The following is a 20,613-nucleotide window of genomic DNA, read 5'->3' as shown; positions in this document are numbered from 1 at the left end:
TCGTCGTAATGAATATATACTTAGGTACTACTTAATTTTATACGAGATTTCGATCAAGCAGAAATTAAACTACCGACTCGGATCTGCCCAGGTGAATGAGACCTTGTGAAATGATACATCAAGTACCTGGGTACTACTATTACTATAAAAATTCCAAGGTTTCCTACTAGCTACTAGTATCATCTACCTAGGTACACGCTGGACAACGTACATTCAAGTTGCTCGCAAGACTCACTGGCACCTAGATACTACTAGTATTGGGCATTCATGCACCAGTGGCACTTTTTATCGATTAACGTGACAGTGGCATTTATTGAAGATAGTTGGAATACAGAGAGGCCTTGCAGAATGATCCCATATGATCGGATCTGTAGACACCTGCCCAAAGTGGCTAGCTAGTTGATGACGAACCGCCCGGAAGCAAAAATACACCTTGCGTGTCCAACAGCAACAGAACAATAACTGTAAGTAAAATACAGATACAAAAAGCAAAAAGTTGACCGACGCAGGGGTCGAACCTGCAATCTCTTGATTCGTAGTCAAGCGCCTTGCCATTGGGCCAGCCGGCCTTGGATGGAAAAGAGTGCTGAAAATGGCTTTATGGGGCTGTAGAGATTTTCATGTACATTCCCCACATACATCAGCCAATCACTATCCAGAGTCATATTTCTATTATTCCTTCTTCGGTTGCTAGCAGTAAATTGCGTGTGCCCTTCCCATTCCTCATTTAGTTAGAGAATATATAGAATTTTTATTAAGTCTTCTACCTTTCCTTTGTTCTCCGTACTGGGCGCCCCAATTCATCGGGGCCTAACTCCCAATCTTGGAAACATAATTTGGGCAATCCGTTCCGTACGAGATTGACAGGCCGAAAAGAGTACTAGTATGGAACCTTGGAAGCTAATTAAAACTCCTCCTGGGTCGGAATATTCCAGAATACCTAAAAATTGGAAATACTGTTCAAGCTGGATCTCTAAAAAAAGAAGAAAAGAAAAACGAATATATACCTAGATAAAGGTACAAGGACAGTCCATGACTCAACCAGCTGCCAGTGTGCACAATCAAAATTACTAGCACCGCTCAATGCGCTCAGGCTGCTCACTGGCAGCACCTAGACAATTTTATTAAGTGCTAGTAGGTGATGGAGCTGAGGCGATTTTCCTACAATGCGCCTTTGCCAGTTACTGGATCCAATGGGAAGCAACGGGAGCTCATTTTTGAGAGCTCAAAGCGGAAACCAAGAATCCACTGCGCTTGCTAGAAACTTAGGCTCAGTACATATAACTTTCCTCTGTTCCGTACTTGAACGAGATAATCGGAAATCGAAAAAAAAACAACCGCTGCACATCTTAGAGTTGGAGAGTAATTAATTGTGAAATAAAAGAATCCATATAATACGCATGACAAGCGTTGAGCTGTCAATCAGCTAAAATGTACGAAGTAAGATAGATATAATTGGAAAAAATCCCCATAAACTCCAAGAAGCCGAAGCCAAAATTACTCATAGCGCCACGTCATTGATTAGGTCGCGCATCAGTAGGTGTGTAGGAAGCTTGGCAGATCGGGCAGCGATAATGCCGGTACTCAAACCAAGAAGATAAACAGCTCAAATGAAACGCATGATGACACCGGTTGAGAACCAGGATCCCACTATCGCACCTGGGACGAGTCCCTGCAGCTGCAGCTCCACAACACGAGCCGTCTGAGGGGTCCGGTGATGTATCACGCTCGGGGGGGTTGGCGGCGGGGTAACTGAGCGGGTTTTGGGAAGGCGAGATTGGGGTTGGATGATAAGGAGGAGAGACAGATGGGACTGGACAATATTAGTTTATTGTAGAGTTTATTGAGGGTCTTGGGGGCGTGGAGGCTGAGACGGCTTGGTGAGGGAGTCTTGGGCTTGGGCAATGGTTGAGATGATAAGGACTTTCGGCCAAGACTGCCAGTTGAAACAAGTCTGGTACGAAAACGAGGTAGGGTCTTGGGAATTGCATGGCTCTTGGGTATGGCATGGCATGGCAGGGCGTGGCAAGGCATGTCATTGCATTGCATGGCGTGAGAATGATGTGAACACGGAATGGAAGACAAAGCGATGTGCAAGTTCAAAGGACGGGAGAGGTGCCGAAACTCCGAATGCCCAGGTGCCTAGAGTAAAATCGGAGAATGGGGCACTGGTGGAGAGCCTTATAGGGTAGGTCGGTCCCTGGCCCAGCCCTGGGCATCTGGGCATTCCCCGCATCACATCATCCTTGGATCAGGCCAAGAGGTCGGCGTCGGGGCTTTGCCAGTGCCAATCCCAGTGCCAAACCGAATGCTAAGACCCATGACGGGTGATGAAATGACACAGAAAAGAAGGAGGAGGAGGAGGAGGAGGCAGATGGAAAAGACGGAAGATGAACATACCAGGTGTCTTCAGCATATTGTTCAATGTCACTATTAGTGTTCTGCTGTTCGAGCCATCTCTCCACGGAAACCTGTTCCATAGAGGAGCTTAGGACAAGAGCCTGATTTACAGGGCGGGCAGCAGCAGCAGCCTGTCTTCTCCTGCGGTGCCAAACCAGGAAGCTATTGAGTTGTAACGCGTGTTAGCCTTCAACCTTCGAGACGATTCGCATGCATAAGTGGGGCTGGGAGTATGCCAAGACCGGCCTGTGTGTTTGATCCAGTCAATTAGCGCGGACTCACATTGGAAGGATGCTGATTATCGAAAACAGCGCAATGGCTCCAATCACGATTCCGATCACCTCGCCTTGGGGAAGGGCGTCATCTTCCAACATGAGTGGGGAGCATGGGAGGACCCCGCAAGCCTGGGTCCACGCGAGAAAGATGTGGAATACGAGAACAGGGACGATGAAGCGGATCACCCAATAATCGTCCGCTTGCAACGTCAAAGTCGGGGAGATGAACGTCAAGTGTGCCCTGCCCGTACAGCGTGGATCGAGGGATCGCTCAGGCTAATGCTAGAAGGTGCAGATAACCAACAGTGATTGAACACAGACCATTCTTTTGATAGTCAGATGGCCTAATATCGAAGGTGAATGAAGGTAGTCTTTGTTATGGCGGAGGCCACAGACTGGAGGCGAATATTTGCCACCTGGGAAGAGCGGAGGGACTTTACAACAAAAGACAGGGGAAAATGGACCAGGACGGGCGGGCAGATTTGAACCGCGCGGTGAACTCTCAGACCTCACATAATACAGGATGCCAAGGAAGGCTGAGGATGGGCCAAGAATAAGACATGTCGGGAAAACGTAGGAAATGCAGGATGGGCCAAGAAGAAAAGGAGAGACTCGTCCAGCGCGGAACGCCAAGTTTCGCCTAGAATCCCGCTCTTGGCACTCCGCGACTATCTCCGCCAATCACCGTTGAGTGGCGGTTCATAACCGAACCAACGCCGAGACCAGTCGTGTGCGTCATTGAGGCCTCGGCGGAATAAAATAGATTCTGTGCCAAGTTGGGTCCGCCGGAGGCCGAATCTTGGTTGAATGTGGTGATTGGTCGATATGGGAGTTGGGAAGTTCCCCAGATTGGCACAAGAGATATTCGGAGCCAATCTTGGGGAAGGGTTCGGACCCCGTTTGCATCGTCGGGCAAATTCGCCATTCGGTACGGCCGGTGCACCCGAAGCCTGGAACAATCCTGGATTGGGATCAGTTCTCGGCGTGAGCCAAGATAAAGGTATTTATATCAGCCAAGATCCCCCCTCAAGGGAAAAGAAAGGAAAATAGAACTTTTGAACAGAAGTGTACTTTAGTCCAAACTGAGGATCAAATCTTACTTCCACCTGGGCATAAGAGTAGATTCTTCTTGATATACACATCTATCCCTCACGTGTACACGTGTATGGACTCGCATTCTCTTGAGGATACTTTCTACATGACACCCCCTTGAAGAAAGCCCTATAGACGTATACGACTGCACACTGCACTCTGCAACCACCTTTTGTATCGCCCACAACCCTCAAATCTGCAAATAACCGCAATCCTTCTTCACAAGGACACTCCTAGACACTCGACGTCGCGTGATGTCTAAGGAGAGCCCCCAAGCACAAGGCTCCAAGTCATCCAGCGATGTCTCCACGCAGTACCTTTCCAAGCCGGCTCACAGTCTCACTTACGAGGAGGTGATTCAAGAACTTGGCACAAACTCAGACGATGGCCTCACCACGAGCGATGTCAAGCAGCGCCTGGAGAAATATGGCGGCAATATTTTGGAGGGAGACGAAGGTGTCTCTTTTGCCAAAATTGTCATCAGACAGATTGCCAATGCCATGATGCTTGTAAGTAAAATACTAAATCGGAGACGGCAGAATATGAATATTCAATTAACTAACGATACCAAAAGGTTCTCATCATCGCTATGGCCGTTAGTTTCGGTATCAAATCATGGATCGAAGGCGGATTTATCGCCGCAGTCATCGCTCTCAACATAGTCGTCGGGGTTTATCAGGACTTTGCCGCCGAAAAGACAATGGATTCTCTGCGGTCTTTGTCTTCTCCCACAGGGGTTGTCACTCGAGATGGTAAAACTCAAACTGTACCTGCCCAAGAAATTGTCCCCGGTGACATGGCCGAGTTGAAAGTTGGCGACACCGTGCCTGCTGATCTTAGGTAGGTTCAAAATCACGGAGAAAACGCAGATGAAATTGGCCTCCTGCTAACATTTTTTAGACTTGTCGAGGCAATGAACTTCGAAACAGATGAAGCTCTACTTACTGGTGAATCTCTCCCTGTCCAGAAAGAGGTCGATGCCACCTACGATGTCGACACCGGCCCCGGTGACCGGTTGAACATTGTCTACAGCTCTTCCACAGTGACCCGTGGCCGCGCCAGAGGTGTCGTGATTGGCACTGGTATGAAGACTGAGATCGGTGCCATCGCTGCTGCCCTCCGTGGCGGCGACTCCAAACGTCGTCCTGTTAAGCGTGGCCCCGAAGGCGAAACCAAGAAGCGCTGGTACATTCAAGCTTGGACATTGACCACTACCGACGCGATCGGTCGCTTTCTCGGAATCAATGTCGGAACTCCCCTTCAGCGGAAACTCTCGAAGCTCGCACTTCTCCTCTTCGCTATTGCGGTAATTTTCGCGATTGTTGTCGCAGGATCAAACAACTGGCGCGGCGATAACGAAGTCATCATCTACGCTGTCGCTACTGGTCTGGCTATGATTCCTGCTTGCTTGGTTGTTGTTCTGACGATTACTATGGCAATGGGAACGAAACAGATGGTGCAGCGACATGTCATTGTTCGAAAGCTGGATTCCCTCGAGGCCCTCGGTGCTGTCACCAACATCTGTTCGGACAAAACTGGAACCCTGACACAAGGTCGCATGGTCGCAAAGCGTGCTTGGCTTCCATCTCTGGGTACCTATTCTGTTGGAGCATCAACGGATCCCTTGGACCCCAAGGAAGGAGAGCTACGCTTGACAGATGCGGCACCTGTTGAACTGAGTGCTGAATCCCGTGCTGGTGACCCTGCTACACCTGAGGATTTATTGAAAGGCAGTAGCCTGTTGAAGTCATTCCTGGACGTCGCGGCGCTAGCTAACCTAGCACATTTGCATAAGTCCGCCAGTGAAGGATGGCAAGCTCGAGGCGAACCGACTGATATTGCCATCCAGGTCTTTGCCTGGCGATTTGACTGGGGAAATGATCATCTGATGAAGGGCGACAAGCCAACCTGGCGGCAAAAGGCCGAGTATCCGTTTGACTCTAGTGTGAAGAAGATGTCAGTTGTCTTTGCCAAGCGCGATGAGGAAACAGGAAACACCCAGGAAATGGTTTTCAGCAAGGGTGCCGTTGAGCGCGTTCTTGAAGCTTGTACGACTATTCACTGGAAATCAGACTCTCCCGTCCCTCTCACCGATGAAATTCGCCACCAGATCCTGCAAAATATGGAGGCATTGGCCAAAGAAGGTCTTCGCGTTCTTGCACTGGCTGGTCGTGAGCACGCTGGAAACAAGGAAAGCAACGAACCTCTTCCTCGCGAAGAAATCGAGAAGGATCTTGTTTTCTACGGACTCATTGGATTGTATGATCCACCTCGCCCTGAGACTGCAGGTGCCATTGCTCAATGCTATAAGGCTGGCATTTCAGTCCACATGGTTACTGGTGATCATCCGGGTACTGCACGCGCAATTGCTGCGCAAGTCGGAATTATTCCGTCTAATATGGATATGGTTGCGAAGGATGTCGCTGATGCGATGGTAATGACTGCTTATGACTTTGACAAACTATCGGAAGACGAAATCGATGCACTGCCAACACTCCCCCTGGTTATCGCGCGCTGTGCACCTAATACTAAGGTCCGAATGATCGATGCTCTACACCGCCGCGGAAGATATGTCGCCATGACTGGTGATGGTGTGAACGATTCGCCCTCGTTGAAGCGGGCAGACGTTGGTATCGCCATGGGACAGAATGGTTCCGACGTGGCTAAGGATGCTTCAGAACTTGTTCTCACCGACGATAATTTTGCTTCGATCATCAATGGCATTGAAGAAGGCCGTCGGATTTTTGACAATATCCAGAAATTTGTTCTGCACCTGCTGGCTGAGAATGTTGCTTTGGCAATTACTCTGCTCATTGGTCTTGCTTTTAAGGATGACTCCAATCAATCTGTCTTCCCTATTTCTCCCGTCGAGATTATTTGGATCATTATGATTACTTCTGGTCTTCCCGATATGGGGTTGGGAATGGAGACTGCTGCACCAGAAGTTATGGACCGCCCGCCCCAGAGTGTGAGTTGAAAGAAGATCCCCTAAAATTCCGAATTGAATGCTAACATTTCACAGAAACAAGGTATCTTCACCTGGGAAATTATTGTCGATACACTAGTCTACGGTGTGTGGATGGCAGCTCTTTGCCTTTCCGCCTTCGCTCTTGTCATGTTCCGCTGGGGCGATGGCGACCTTGCCATGGGATGTAACACCCAATACAACGACGCTTCTACAGACTACACTTGTGACACTGTCTTCCGTGCCCGAGCAACGACATTTACCTGCATGACCTGGTTTGCTCTCTTCCTTGCATGGGAGATGATGAATCTACGCCGCAGCTTCTTCCGCATGAAACCCGAATCCAAGCGCTACTTCACCCAGTGGATGCATGATATTTGGAGCAACCGATTCCTCTTCTGGGGTATCATGGCTGGCTTTGTGCTTGCTTTCCCGATTCTGTATATCCCCGTCATCAATCACAGCGTCTTCAAGCACACTGCTATTTCGTGGGAGTGGGGAATTGTCTTCGTTGAGACAGTGCTTTTCTTCCTTGGCATCGAGACTTGGAAGTGGTTTAAGCGAGTCTATTTCCGTCGCCAGGCTCGCATACAAGAGAAGAAAGGAGACAAGGGCGGAGACCAGTACTATCTTGGAGACTTTAATCGCTATGTTTCTATGAGCCGCTCGGACACTCAAGCCTCGGGTGGAATGAAGACTGAAGAGTCGATGGTTTAGGAGTGGAACCTTGGCGAGAATTTCATATTACTAATTGGTGTATCTGGGAGGCTATCTGCTCACTGCGATTCCCTAGCATGCAATTGATGAACATATAGACTTTGTTTCATTTTATTTTCTCTACTTGAACCTGAGTGTAGCCATATATCGTTGAGAATCAATAGAGTTTATAAGAATTGTGCGTAGGGTAGCAAGAAGGTATGGAGATGTATAGAAGTGTGTGTTGGATGGAGTATAGTCTAGGTACTCTATGACGTGTTTCATGGGTAACCCGGCCACCCGTCTCCACCAACGCGTCGCGTGTAGCAACCTCCTTTTTCCAACCATCGCCATGCTACAAATTCGCCATGAAAGGCGTCAAAAATTGATCGAACAAGAGGGTAGGATCGAATTTGCTATCCAAGCAATAAAAAATCATACAATAACTTCTATTCGTGAAGCTGCGCGCGTATTTGACGTGCCACGCACAACCTTGCAAGATCGGCTCAAGGGTGTAATTCATAAGCCAATTCAGCGCCCAAACATCATAAAATTGAATCCTATTGAAAAGGATTCATTGGAAAATTAGATACTCGATCTTATTTCGCGTGGAAAAGCCCCCTCACATGCTATAGTAAAAGATGTAGTAAATATATTACTTGCTGAACGACCACACTTTAGTAAGACTATTACTGTGGGTAAAAACTGGGTATACGAATATATCAAACATCGCGATACACTGAAATTGAGGTTTTCACGTCGATATAACACACAGTGTGTCTTATATGAGAATCTGAAGGTTATAAAGGAATAGTTTCAACTTTTGGCCAACAGAATAACTGAATACGGTATCCTTGACAATAATATCTACAATTTTAATGAAAATAGATTCGTAGTAGGGATTACCAGTACTTTAATGGTTATCACTGGCAGAGACTTCTATAGGGAGCGAAAATTCCTACAGCCTGGTAACCGTAAGTAGATAACTATCATTGAATATGTCAATCTAAGTAAGGTATTACCTCTGACTATTCCGATTCCATCGCTTAACACGCTCGGAAAAAAACCTGTCCCAGAAGATATCCTGATGTAATGATCGCGACGACGATGAAGAAGAAGCCATATTCAAGAGGCGTGCAATCAGGCGCGAGGATGGAATTTCTTATCATGAAAGCTTGGAAATTGGACTTTGTTGGGGGTCGCGTCGTGCATTTGGAGCTATCTACTTTTGCGTCGCGTATGTAAACACTGCGCGTACCCAAAACCCAATCCAAACCTGTGCTTGGCGACCCCTACTCCCCCGTACTAGCCTCTGCTCTTTACCCCGCCCTAATGCAGAACACCTTCAACATGGTATCCAAAATAATCAACTGGTTTTCGTATTGTACCTTTACCAATCCATATCTACGTGCGGGAAGCCGGATCGCTCCTGAGAGCAACTAGCCGATTCCATCGCTCAAAACGCTCGGAAAAAAACCCGTCCCAGAAGATATCAGCCAGATGGTCATTCTACGTCTATCATAATTCGTGGTACGTTACAGTCCCATCCCCGATATCTTCCCTACATGCAGTTCGTGGGACATCTTACCAAGCATGTTATAAATAAAAATTTGTCACATTAATTTCATTTGATCTGAAACAGCATTTCCCTCCATGAGGTTGATTGGTGGCACTCACGAACCTAAGGAAATGAAGCTGTGGACAAGATACCAATAAATTCAAAACGAAGAACTTTTGCGACAGCCATCGTTATGCAGCTATCCGAAAGGATACACCAAAAGTGTCGGTGTGACTGACAAATGTACATTCTGACCCACAAATACGAAGACAAAAGATATTTGGTAAAAGTACTGGTTTTCATAACCGTGGTGAAAGGAAAGACAACTTTTAGCATTAGAATACAGGTTCTGGTTTCTTATGGAATGGAGAATGCCGTTTTAGACGAGGCAAATTTTGCTAGATAGTTGAGGAAATTAAATCTGGCAGGGAGGAAGATACAAGGACTCAGGAGTTTACCTTGAGGCTACATATAAATAGCCTAGAAGGAAGAAATTCGAGAGTCTGGCAACTTGAGTATGGTTCGCAACTTTAGTCTTGTTGGCCTAAAATGCGCTGAAGTTTGCCTATTTGAGCTACCCAAGGTCTAGATGCAAGTCCAACGGGCTACGCCCATACGACCGTTGTGTATTTTAAGGTTTTCCCGATAACTATGAATGCTGCTTGGCCTATAATATTGAACGGCTGTTGTTCGTTCATCTACTCTATGCAAACTTGCAAGGTGGCAGCAAGGTTGAAAAAGTACGCAAATTTTGTCAGATATAAGGAGTTGAAACCCGAGACCAAAAACCAAGGTTTCTCAAACCAAGAAAAATCCTATTCCACTTCCCGAGATAATTCAAACTGAGAATTAATATGGATTTGACATACTCGAAGTCGCCAGATCACCTGGCCTCGGCCTCAAGCGAGCGTTCACGTCATATTACGACCCGATTCAATCATATCATCACTGCCGATAGCCATGCTATCATTACAGAAAGCGCTGAACCTTCTGTTAGAAAATGCAAGGATGAACCAATACATACCCCCGGGGCTATCCAAAGCTTCGGGGTCATGCTCGCGCTACGGGAGGAATCTCCTGATCAGCTTGTGGTTCGTGTGGTTAGCGAAAATTGCATTAAGCTCATAGGTTACTCCCCAGCACAATTATTCGAGTTGGATAGCTTTTGTGATATCCTACATGATGACCAGGCCAAGAATCTGCTAGATCAGGTGCATTTTGTCAGTGAAGAAACATATAACCTCGATCTTGATGGTCCCTCGGTCTTCTCACTTACAATTTCTATGTGGAATGGAGAGCCTCGCTCTTTCTGGTGTGCCGCCCACATCAGTCCGACCCAGAAAGACTTGATTGTATGTGAGCTTGAACAAAAAGACGACAAAGCTCATCCGCTTGATGCCAACGAGTTTCATACTCCGCCTATTCCGACAGCCACCCTTGGGGTTTGGCCTACTCAAGAGCAGTTCGAGGCTAGCACTATGAAGTCTAGCCAGCCACTTCAACTTCTCCGGAACGCTCGACACAAAAAGGGAGAAGCAGAAATCATGGAGATCTTCAGTCTCGTGGCCCAGGTCCAAGATCAACTCAGCCTGGCCAATGACATTGATACGTTGCTCAATGTGGCTTTAGGGATAGTCAAAGATCTGACTGGATTCCACAAAGTTATGATATATCGATTTGATCATAACTGGGATGGCTTTGTTGTTGCCGAGTTGGTTGACCCTATGGCCACAGTCGACCTCTACAAAGGCCTTCATTTCCCAGCATCCGACATTCCTCCACAGGCCCGTGAGTTGTACAGGGTCAACAAAGTTCGTTTACTTTATGACCGTGATCAAATCACAGCAAGACTTGTTTGTCGAACCGAAGGAGACCTAGAAATGCCGTTGAACATGACTCATGCATACCTTCGAGCAATGTCACCGGTTCATATCAAGTATCTCGCTAATATGGGTGTCCGGTCATCGATGTCGATTAGTCTTGATGGTTTGAAGGGCTTATGGGGCCTAATATCGTGCCATTCATACGGCAACAATGGCATGCGTGTCCCATTTTCTATTCGCAAAATGTGCCGTCTCGTTGGCGACACGGTCTCGCGACATATTCAACGCATTTCTGATTTATCTCAGCTACAGATGCTGAGTTTATTAAAGGCCCTCCCCAAGGAAATTGACAGTTCCAGCTATGTTCTAGCTTCGTCTGTGGATCTTTTCCAGATTTTGGGAGCGGACTATGCTGTCCTCTCAATTGCCGATGATATGAAAATTCTCGGCGAGGGCTCTAACTCACATGAGATTCTCGCCATCTTGGGATTTCTTCGTCTGCACAGATTTCACTCCATATTCGGCTCTCACGACATTCAACACGACTTTCCTGAGTTTCGTTACCCTCCTGGTCTGAGGACTACAGCAGGGATATTGTACATCTCGCTCTGTATGAGTGGTAGGGACTTTTTGGTCTTTTTGCGCAAGGGACAGCTCGTGGATATTGAATGGGGAGGCACTCCAGATGGATCCGAAAAGTGGGATAGAGCTGCTAGCTCTCTGGAGCCACGCAGCAGCTTCGCAGCATGGAAAGAAACAGTCTTGGGCCAGTCTCGCATATGGTCTGATGCCGATACGACCACAGCGGGCATCATTGGCTTTATTTACAGTAAATTCATCGAAATGAGGCGGTCCAAGGATGCTGCCCTGCGAAATCTTCAGCTTACTAAAGCTTTGCTCCCGAAATTCAGTCACGACTTCAATACGCCGCTAGACGAGACACTTAAAGCTTTGGAGATTGGATTAGACAAGGCGCTGGATTTTGAAGCCTATGAAAAGTTAACCGATTTACATGCTTCCTCCAACTCTCTTGTTTATGCCATGAATGATCTTCTGGACACAGACAACGCCAGGGAATGGAAAATATTGATTTCTCCTCCTTGTAGCGAATTTGGTCTTGGTATCAAATTATGGTATATCAACATCGTTCATGAATCGTGTCATTCTTTGAAGCTAGATCCTCGGCGATACTTCTTTATCGAATGGCAGACCTATAACTTGAAAGGGGATGCGGAGTGAGTCTGATTGCGACAAAAGGGAGCCAAAGCTAATTTTTGCTTCTAGTGACGTGTTTCAAGGGTGTTGGGCAGTAGCTGATAGCAGTCATCTCATTCCAGCAATTGGAGCCTGCCACAGACTTCTGCACGACCCGGAAATCCTGAAAAGACTTCAAGAGCCCGGGTTAATTGGCCGTCTATATTTAGTGGGAGCCATGGAGTAAGCAACAATGTCCCAGTATTTACATTCGAATCTAATCGATCCACCTTTTAGCCACACTCAAACAACTGCCAGCATTTCATTCTATATGTAAGTCAAATGCTTCAAAAGGATTCTTGTGTCATACTTACCAATTTTACAGGGCCTTTTCGATAAGGCAAGGGTATGTTACTGATAATTTGTATGATCATCCAGTTGAATGCGTAGCAGACTGGAGCAGCATTCGGAGTAGCATTCTGGAAATTTCAGCACGGCCCTGAATAAGCATTTGAATGCATTGGTGCTTAGACCCCACATTTTCGGTACGTATATAGGTTATAAATAGAAATCAGTTAGACGCGGGATTCATGGATACTTGACTCGAACTTTGAAAGCCCCCAAGAAATATTCAGCATTGCCCTATCTACAGACTGAAATTCTTGCTATATGGAAAGCAGATACTAGCAAACTGATTTATCACGTCGCACTACTATCTCATACCCTGAGCTTATATAATTATTCGAAGATCTCTGGAAACACCCAGGTCTGCTTTTTGTGATCCAGTGATAGATGTGATAATATGTTAGACCTAATGATACGCACTATCAACGAATGAAATCTTTACATAAATCACATAGCCAACGAGGGCACTACAGGCTACCACATATCATACTTCTCGTTATTTCTCGCATCCCACGGCATCGTGTTATTTCACTGCGAGCCAAACTTGCTCTTCGTAAGATCGGGATGCGAATTACCCTAATTATTATTCAGCAGACTCATGTTTTTATCAATCCCAGAATGAAAGGCCCTACCACTAATGGAGACGCCTGACACAAGTATGAGATAATCTTCCCCTAAAGTGTTATTCCTACCATTGGGATATGGTGTATAAGCTCGACGATGGCAAGTGGTGCTCGAGCGCGTATGTGTGCAATCACCGTAGGACACCCTATGGCAAACCCAACCCCGTAGATCCTCCTGCCCCTCTTCCTGCTACTGCTCCTGACCTGATATGTGACGCGTTATAAATGAAGTGCACCAGATCTGCCCATGTTCTATCTGATGTTGGTGTGTAGGGAGCCGGAAAGAAGAAAAATAACTTCTCTCTCATCTTTGATCACACCGCTTGGAACCCTTGGGAATCCACAATACTAACCGAAGGAAGTGATAAATTAGATATAAAATTTCCTCGTATTATTATTTTCCAAATATAACCCATTTATTTGATGCCATAGGCCGCCTGTTTAGGTGGGCCACTCGCCTGGGAAATACTGTACGTTATGGTTATTTTTCAGGGCGCAGATGCCTCAGGCCATGATACATGACCTAGGTGTCTGTTTATGTAGACATCTAATTTCATTAGATCACCAATATCGGACATCATCGGCCGTTACCTTCCTTTCGCTCTGCGAGAAGCTCTATAGGCGGCCTTCCGCTCGTTACAGAAACATCGACTAGATTGGACATATCAAGTACCCCAGGGGCTTACAAAAAAGAGCGCCATCAATTAATCAGAGTATACGACTCATTCATGCTCCTCCGCTAATCGAGAAAAGTACATGAGCCATGTTCCTTGAGCATAAGTCCGATAACCTAATTACGACCTACGAACGGGATCAAAAAGCATATACAATTATGAAACTAAACGTGAAACTCAAGTAAAGGCCAGGATATGTCGTCGATGTTGTGTGAAAAGCATCCAAATCATGGATTGAGAGCTATCTGGGAGAAGAATAATCTTCATGCTGGAGGCAAACAGATGAAGCTAGAGCGGGTGTATCACCAGTACAATCTCTGACAGTAGCCATGCCAATATGAAATCCCTTTGGATCTTCGTGCTTTGACCTGATTCAAAAAGGGACATTAACCCGATAACAAGAAATGGTATAGAAGTTACGATCATTCCACAAAAGTCCAATGGATGTTAAGATGGTGGGAACGGACACGTCCGAAGATGAAGACCGGAGGCCTTGTCTGATGGTGTTGTTGGTTGTGTCCTAATAGGGACAACGATTCAAGGCTACCACTATGACACATGCACGACTGATTGATCCTCTGATTGAATTATGTCATCTATGTTCAATTTGTAAATAGGTGGTTTTGAGTCATCCAACGCAAATTTCGACCACGCGTTGAATGAAAACTAGCTCCAGATCTAAATGATTATAGAAATAGAAAGAATCTGTTAATATTTGAGTGTTTCTGCGTATAGCACCGAGTCAAGCATGTGTTGTATTGAGGCTAGGTCATTCAGGTCTCATTGGCCCCTTGTGGCTAAAGGTATCCGTGCATGGGAGTGAGGCAAGCGGGGAAGAGCCATTTGATATTATCAAAGTAGCGCCCTTGAGAACTAAACTGGTGCCATATTCATCACACATATATGTAAATAGTATTCGATTCCTATACCGTGATCATGGAAAAGGCCGATTACTTTATCTGCTTCCCGGACCTTCAGAGAGCCCCGATGTTGTCCTCTGATTCAGAATTTAATCTTCTCGCCCAGAAAATGAATTGGAGAAAAGACTCGATAAGATACAGAAAGGAGCGAGCAAAATTTCTTGCTTCAGAATTCAATATTCATTATGGCTCCAATGCGAAGAAGCTAGAAAACTGGCAGGCACTGTGTGTAGAGCTGGACACCTCTGATTCCATTCGACGTATCTCCCAGTGCCGTAGGGTAAGTTATTCCTCAATGATCCTATTTTTATTCCTTTTGCTTCTGTACATTATCGTTTCAGGCACTTAGAAATATACACGTTAATCTGGTTGACTTGGTCGACTCTCGAAGAAATGGTCAAACTGCCAAAGAATTTCCTAGTGCTGCAGCGCTTCGGAATTATATAAAAGAAATGGGTAAGATATTTTCGAGATCAGCAGCCAAAAAGGATGGATTCCTGAAGGCGTTGTTAAGGGTAATTTAATAAGCAGTGATCAACATTGGAAATGAGTCTAGAGGGGATGTGGAATAATATATTCATCTTTCATTATGGATACAATGATTCTTTCCGAAACCTTAAGACCAGGCTTGCATTATATTCAGTCAGACCTAATCTCAGAAAGGCTTGATGCCCCCGGTTAGTCATATAGGGAAATTCCGAAGTATATTCATCTGCCCAATCCTTGATAATTACATCATTGTACTACTTTACTGCTGTAGTATTGGGGACCGAGATGGTTTCTTTGTGTAAATTTGGAAGCCAATTCCGAATTCTAGTGTAACGGATAGGCAGTGAGTGGCAGTGAGCAGCAATCGGAGGTCAACTGTGGCATCCGACTCGTTGACCGGGAACGGGGAGAGGCCGGAGAAGCCTGTTAAAGTTCTACTGCTACCTGACTGAGAACTCAGTCATAGTACCCAAGGACGCAATCTGCAAGCGTCAAATCTCTACACTCAGAGGCTGCGCAATTATGTCATAAGGAATTAATTACCTGCTAGATCCAAAAGGAACCGGTCCTCATTCTTCTGGTTGAGTTTCACCAGCAAGTTCATTGCGACGGGTCTAGATGAATGATATGGAAACAGACGGAAGCTCCGTGTCTTATCTTGAGAATCAAATTACAAGCAACAATGGCGACCGGTGTGTTTGCACTTATAGAAGCTCCACAGGTAAATCTAAGTGCGGTAAATAGGCCATGACAACTAAAGCGCGTACAACCTACCTGGAACACTTCGTAGGAGGCTTTACCAGCGAATGCATTGGATGTAGCGGGGCTCAAGAAAAATAGATCATCGGAAATAATGCCAACCTATGAACATTCATCCACGTATTCGACGGGCACGCTAGCAATCTATATAAACCAGACCCCTCTACCTCCAAGGCTATTTCGTGAGGTATCGATTACTTGCCATGGGTTTATATGCCTACCAGAAATTCAGCGTACTGCCCTTGCCGAGGGAAACTAAATCCGGACATCACACTGCAGATGCTAACTACAACGCATCTGGCAATTTAAATAGTCACTCGAAGTGATGAGATAAACTAGGCACTGCTATTTCGTTTTTACCTTTCGACAAGTATATGGTACAATTTCCGAGCGTGACTCATACATATATGTGTTTTCATCTCCAAAAGTCTCACGGTTATGATTATCTGGAACTCGATGAAGCTCAAGATCTCACTTGACCTCCTTGAATAGAGAAGGTGATTGCAGGCCCGAGCGTGGAAATACCCGAGCAATTGATCCTTACAATGTCCATCAATTATTTCATCCTAACATCTAGCCTCCCTGTTTCTGCTGGATTATCAAAGCATGGACAAATTTCCAATCAATCCTCGTTCCGGAGTATGCGTTACGAGAGTCGATTTTTCTCCATGGTGCTTTAAATTGGTATTGTGCTACGCCTTACGATACAAATCATGATGGGACGTGATGTACGGCTGTACTGTAAGACTTGGGATGAAGCTCCTGATATGCTCCTGATTGTGACAAATTGGGCGCCCCTGGTGTAGACGCGGGATCAAGATAACCTTGAAAAGGTTGCCGTGGTCATCGCTTTTCTTAATCTTATACGCGCAAAATATGTCGTTTGTTTACTTCACGACCCTTTGATAATTGAACTGACGCTCTAGAATCAGACAAAAGCCTTGACTTCGCCTGAACCGAATGTATGTGCCCGGATTATAATTGGCTCCATTATAAACTGCGGTGTAAACGAGACTGGGTACTTACATGACCGGAAGAATCATAATTGGAGGGCTCTGGTGAAACCCATATTTATCCTAAGTAAGCATTCTGTCTATGTGAAAAGCAGTGGGGCTGGAGGTTTTTACAAAGACGCGGAGGCGGCTGGAGATGAAAGATATTTAAAAGGTGAGCACCAGCGTTCTGGCACATTCCGTGAAAGCAATACTGCTCAGTCCTAGTATGTGTCTGGAAAAACGCACCTATCATTTTCAGAACACTTATTTTCGCATGTTCAAGTTGACGGTATGTCAGCCTGGAGACACCCCTCTTACTGCCCTCAAGGCTGTACACCTCCAAATAGCCCAGTGTGTACTTCTCAAATTGTCGTTGAGGACCTGAGAGACCTCTCTTGCTTGGCCGAAAGTCAAGAACAATTGCCTTCCATTAAAGCGCTTCGCCCCGGTTTATCTCCGACAACACTCAATATAGCTCAAGTGGGGGAGTTATTTGAGGCTCAAAATGTAAGAGGGAAGACTGCGCAATCAGATCTGGAACCTCCAAGCTTTAATCGCTTCTTGACACACGGTGCACCGTCTGGAAAAGTACGTGAAGATTTTGCATGATTTGCCTTCAACGAACGAATCCAGTCTATTAATCCAGCCAAATCTGCAGGCTCGCTTATTGACATCCCCTTATGTCGATACTAACCAACATGAGAGACCGGAGGGAAAGTATCGAAAAAGCCTGGGGGCCCTGGACGAGGATCATGAGGAGAAGTATTCATTATCGGAGCCATTGGATCAATTACGGCAACCGAGCCAGCGAAGCGTGAAACATTTTCAAGTAGCAAAGAAAAATCCTCCTGAATACACGCATATTCACCGAATGATGGAGGACAGAAAGCAACTTGACGGTAAACACAATAAAATATAGCACAAGAAAAAACTGGCCTGTATTAAATTGAAGGAAAAAGCTCCAGGGAAATTCTGATCGTTGGGAATCTGTTTCGACTTCGCAGAGAGAGCAGAATATATGCCTCTTATTGTAATTTAAGGCTAGTTCAGATTATAAACTAAGCTAAACTATTAGAATAATCCCGGGATATCTATTTAAAGAGCTAAGTTAATTTGAAATTAACTTATTCTTTTTATTGTATATGTATACCTAACTTAGTATTTCTCTACAGATAAATATAAAATTTATACCTCTAGACTAAAATAGTTAATTGTTAAAGAAATACCTACTTTTACTGTTGATATACTACTAATGCATTAGAGAGTAGATATATATGACTTATAAGATATATAAGGAATTATAATTTATAAGAATATCTAAATAACTCTCTAGTATAAGATTAATTATTATATAGTATAGTATCGATAGGTTATGAGTTTTTAGAAGAAAGATATATTAGCTTTTAGTATAGTAAGAAGTATTTAGTATAAATTACATAGAAATTAAAGTAATACTATTTAAGAATTTAATTATAAATAATAGAAAAGTAGTTAAAAAATTGTAACATCTAACATAGAGTATACTAGAAAGTTTAAAGATAAAATAATAAATTTATTATCTATTGTACCATATTAAATAAAATATTTACCTAAATATACCCAGTGAAAGATGGTAATGCTCGCTGGCTGTCTGTCAAGCAGACGGGTCGATCGCAAGGGGACAAAATCACACACTCGCAGAGTGCAGGGGAGTAGTAGGCAAGGCGTGAAGCTATAGAGGGACGATAGAACGAATAACAGAACCTTTTATGAGCAGTATAACGATACCGCTACCTCAGCATCCTCGGTAGAACATTTCATAAAAGGGGGAACATGCGTAGTTGTTATTGATACTATGGAACGAACGCTACTTAACCTCACGAAACAAAACGATAGCCTTGTTGCTAAGGCTCTAGTTATATAACTCTGATGTTAAGAGCAGAATCCCTATAATTTACTACCCTCCCTAGAAGATTAGCCGTCCCTTGGCTAATACAGGGAAATAATAGTGTAAGATATCGATTTCCTACCAGAAACTTATCTCTCTTCCTACCAATAATAGATAAAGACAACAAAGAAAGAGATTTATAACATATATATAGAAAATTAAGTAATGAAAACAATAAAACCTAAGATAGACCTATATAGCTATTATGTAGTCGTATCTTAGAGTAGCTAATATACCTCCTTCGTAAAGCATAAAATACCAGACTAAGTACTAGACTAAGACTATAGTACTGGTATCTTCTGAATAATCTTACTCTAAATATTTGAGTCTATCTGTAAATAGTCAATAGTACCCTAATAGGTATTAGAGTAAGTGATATTAATTTAGCAATAACGATATCTCTAAGTATGATTCTTAATAATCCTGCGTTATATACACTTTGGAAGACCTTATATCAGCAGATCTGTACACTTACTATCACCTAGATAACCTAGCTAGAAGACCTCTATAGAAATCTTATAAAATTCGCTCAGATAGCACCTAACTTTATTATTTGTTGATCAATTACTATTAGCAAACTTATCAAGATATCTCCTGTTATATCTTAATTACTTATTATCCTAGTGATAGAAATAATCTAAGAAGTTCTTATAGAATACTTACTAATCTCTTTCTTTCTAAGCCTTATAACTTTCGATCTATCTATAGATAATTTGTAAGTAATACTATAGGAGTAGGTCTATAATCACTATATAATAAATAATACTACTTTACTAGTATATATCCTCTAGCTTTCTTAGAAATTTAGATGTATTAGCTTTATCAAAGATAGGGGTACCTAGTATATTAGGAATAGGTATCAGACTTATTATAGATATTAGGATTAGTAGTAGAGAGAGAGAAAAAGAGTAAGATATTATATACTACAGTGCATATAGGGATTATAGACAAAACTCAAAAATGCATCGTGTAAGGGGAAATTTGATAAATTAATAGGGATTGAATTTACAATTGTGCCTCGTCGTGGAGTGTTGACCGGTTATCCAACTGTTTCAATAGTGATGAACTAACATTATTGTAATCTCTGACGCAGGCGAGCTTTCGTTATAACAGGGAACGGATTTCTGTAGTGATATTTGGGCCCTTGGGCGACTTCTTCCTACTCTAGGTCCCAGTAGCCCTTTTGGAGGATCTTTAAGACGAAGAATCTTTCATGAAGAGAGAAAGGCACTTAATAGATTACTATTTATGAATTAGGTCCAATTTTTGGAGACAATAACTAAGTCTCATATCTTCTCTCCATTGCTGTTACTGTATGACCATCCATGCAACTTTGTCTTCAGAGGCGTTTATTTTCCGCTTTCAGCTCATCAAACATATTATGGAGCTTTTCATTCTCTTTCTCTAAGTTTTCGCAGCGATCATTCGAAGCCAAAGGAAGAGATTTGTTTGTCTGTACCCAGTAGGGGCGCTGTGAGTGACTCTATTCCAGTTTCTTGTATTCCTCTTGGACTTTTGCCAGCTTTCCCCGCGTTTCTACCAGCTCGCATCTCAGCATTTCGTTCGAGTCAGTAGTTGACTTGATAGGATGGTCGCAAAGCTGGTGGTCTTCGATCGTGCCACAGGACTCCTAGGGGGATCAGGCTATCCTTGAGGAGGGGAAATAACGGGCGGCTGGCAAGTCACTGAGGCAATTGTGTCGATCCCATCCCGGAAAAGTCGTCTCTTCACTGGTCGAAGTAGTCCATTTGAGTTCCGACTGACCATGGCTGCATTTGGCATTATTTCGAACCAGAGGGTATACGTCAATGGAAAATG

General features: G+C 44.3%; 4 protein-coding genes across 4 annotated transcripts; 3 read left to right on the top strand and 1 right to left on the bottom strand.

Moving 5' to 3' along the window:
- Positions 1 to 2,240: 2,240 nt before the first annotated feature.
- Positions 2,241 to 2,774, bottom strand: N7533_012992 (uncharacterized protein; the record flags this gene model as incomplete). Its single annotated transcript, XM_057109642.1, has 2 exons — positions 2,241 to 2,562; positions 2,683 to 2,774. The coding sequence occupies 2 exons, from the start codon at positions 2,772 to 2,774 to the stop codon at positions 2,241 to 2,243; spliced, it is 414 nt and encodes a 137-aa protein (XP_056953227.1).
- Positions 2,775 to 4,021: 1,247 nt separating this feature from the next.
- Positions 4,022 to 7,449, top strand: N7533_012991 (cation-translocating P-type ATPase; the record flags this gene model as incomplete). The annotated part of the gene is made up of 4 exons (XM_057109641.1): positions 4,022 to 4,276; positions 4,342 to 4,607; positions 4,668 to 6,735; positions 6,790 to 7,449. 4 exons carry the CDS (start codon positions 4,022 to 4,024, stop codon positions 7,447 to 7,449), a joined length of 3,249 nt encoding a protein of 1,082 aa, XP_056953226.1.
- Positions 7,450 to 9,840: 2,391 nt separating this feature from the next.
- On the top strand, positions 9,841 to 12,048 carry N7533_012990 (uncharacterized protein; the record flags this gene model as incomplete). The annotated part of the gene is made up of 1 exon (XM_057109640.1): positions 9,841 to 12,048. The coding sequence occupies one exon, from the start codon at positions 9,841 to 9,843 to the stop codon at positions 12,046 to 12,048; it is 2,208 nt and encodes a 735-aa protein (XP_056953225.1).
- A 2,593-nt stretch (positions 12,049 to 14,641) lies between these two features.
- On the top strand, positions 14,642 to 15,149 carry N7533_012989 (uncharacterized protein; the record flags this gene model as incomplete). The annotated part of the gene is made up of 2 exons (XM_057109639.1): positions 14,642 to 14,905; positions 14,967 to 15,149. 2 exons carry the CDS (start codon positions 14,642 to 14,644, stop codon positions 15,147 to 15,149), a joined length of 447 nt encoding a protein of 148 aa, XP_056953224.1.
- Between the last annotated feature and the right edge of the window lie 5,464 nt (positions 15,150 to 20,613).

This window comes from Penicillium manginii, assembly GCF_028828005.1.
Source record: "Penicillium manginii strain IBT 31320 chromosome Unknown utg000010l:1.0-1143873.0:1.0-1144522.0, whole genome shotgun sequence".
NCBI classification, from domain to species: Eukaryota; Fungi; Ascomycota; class Eurotiomycetes; order Eurotiales; family Aspergillaceae; genus Penicillium; species Penicillium manginii.
Note: the sequence above shows the minus strand (reverse complement) of the source record. Positions and strands in the feature narration are given on the sequence as shown.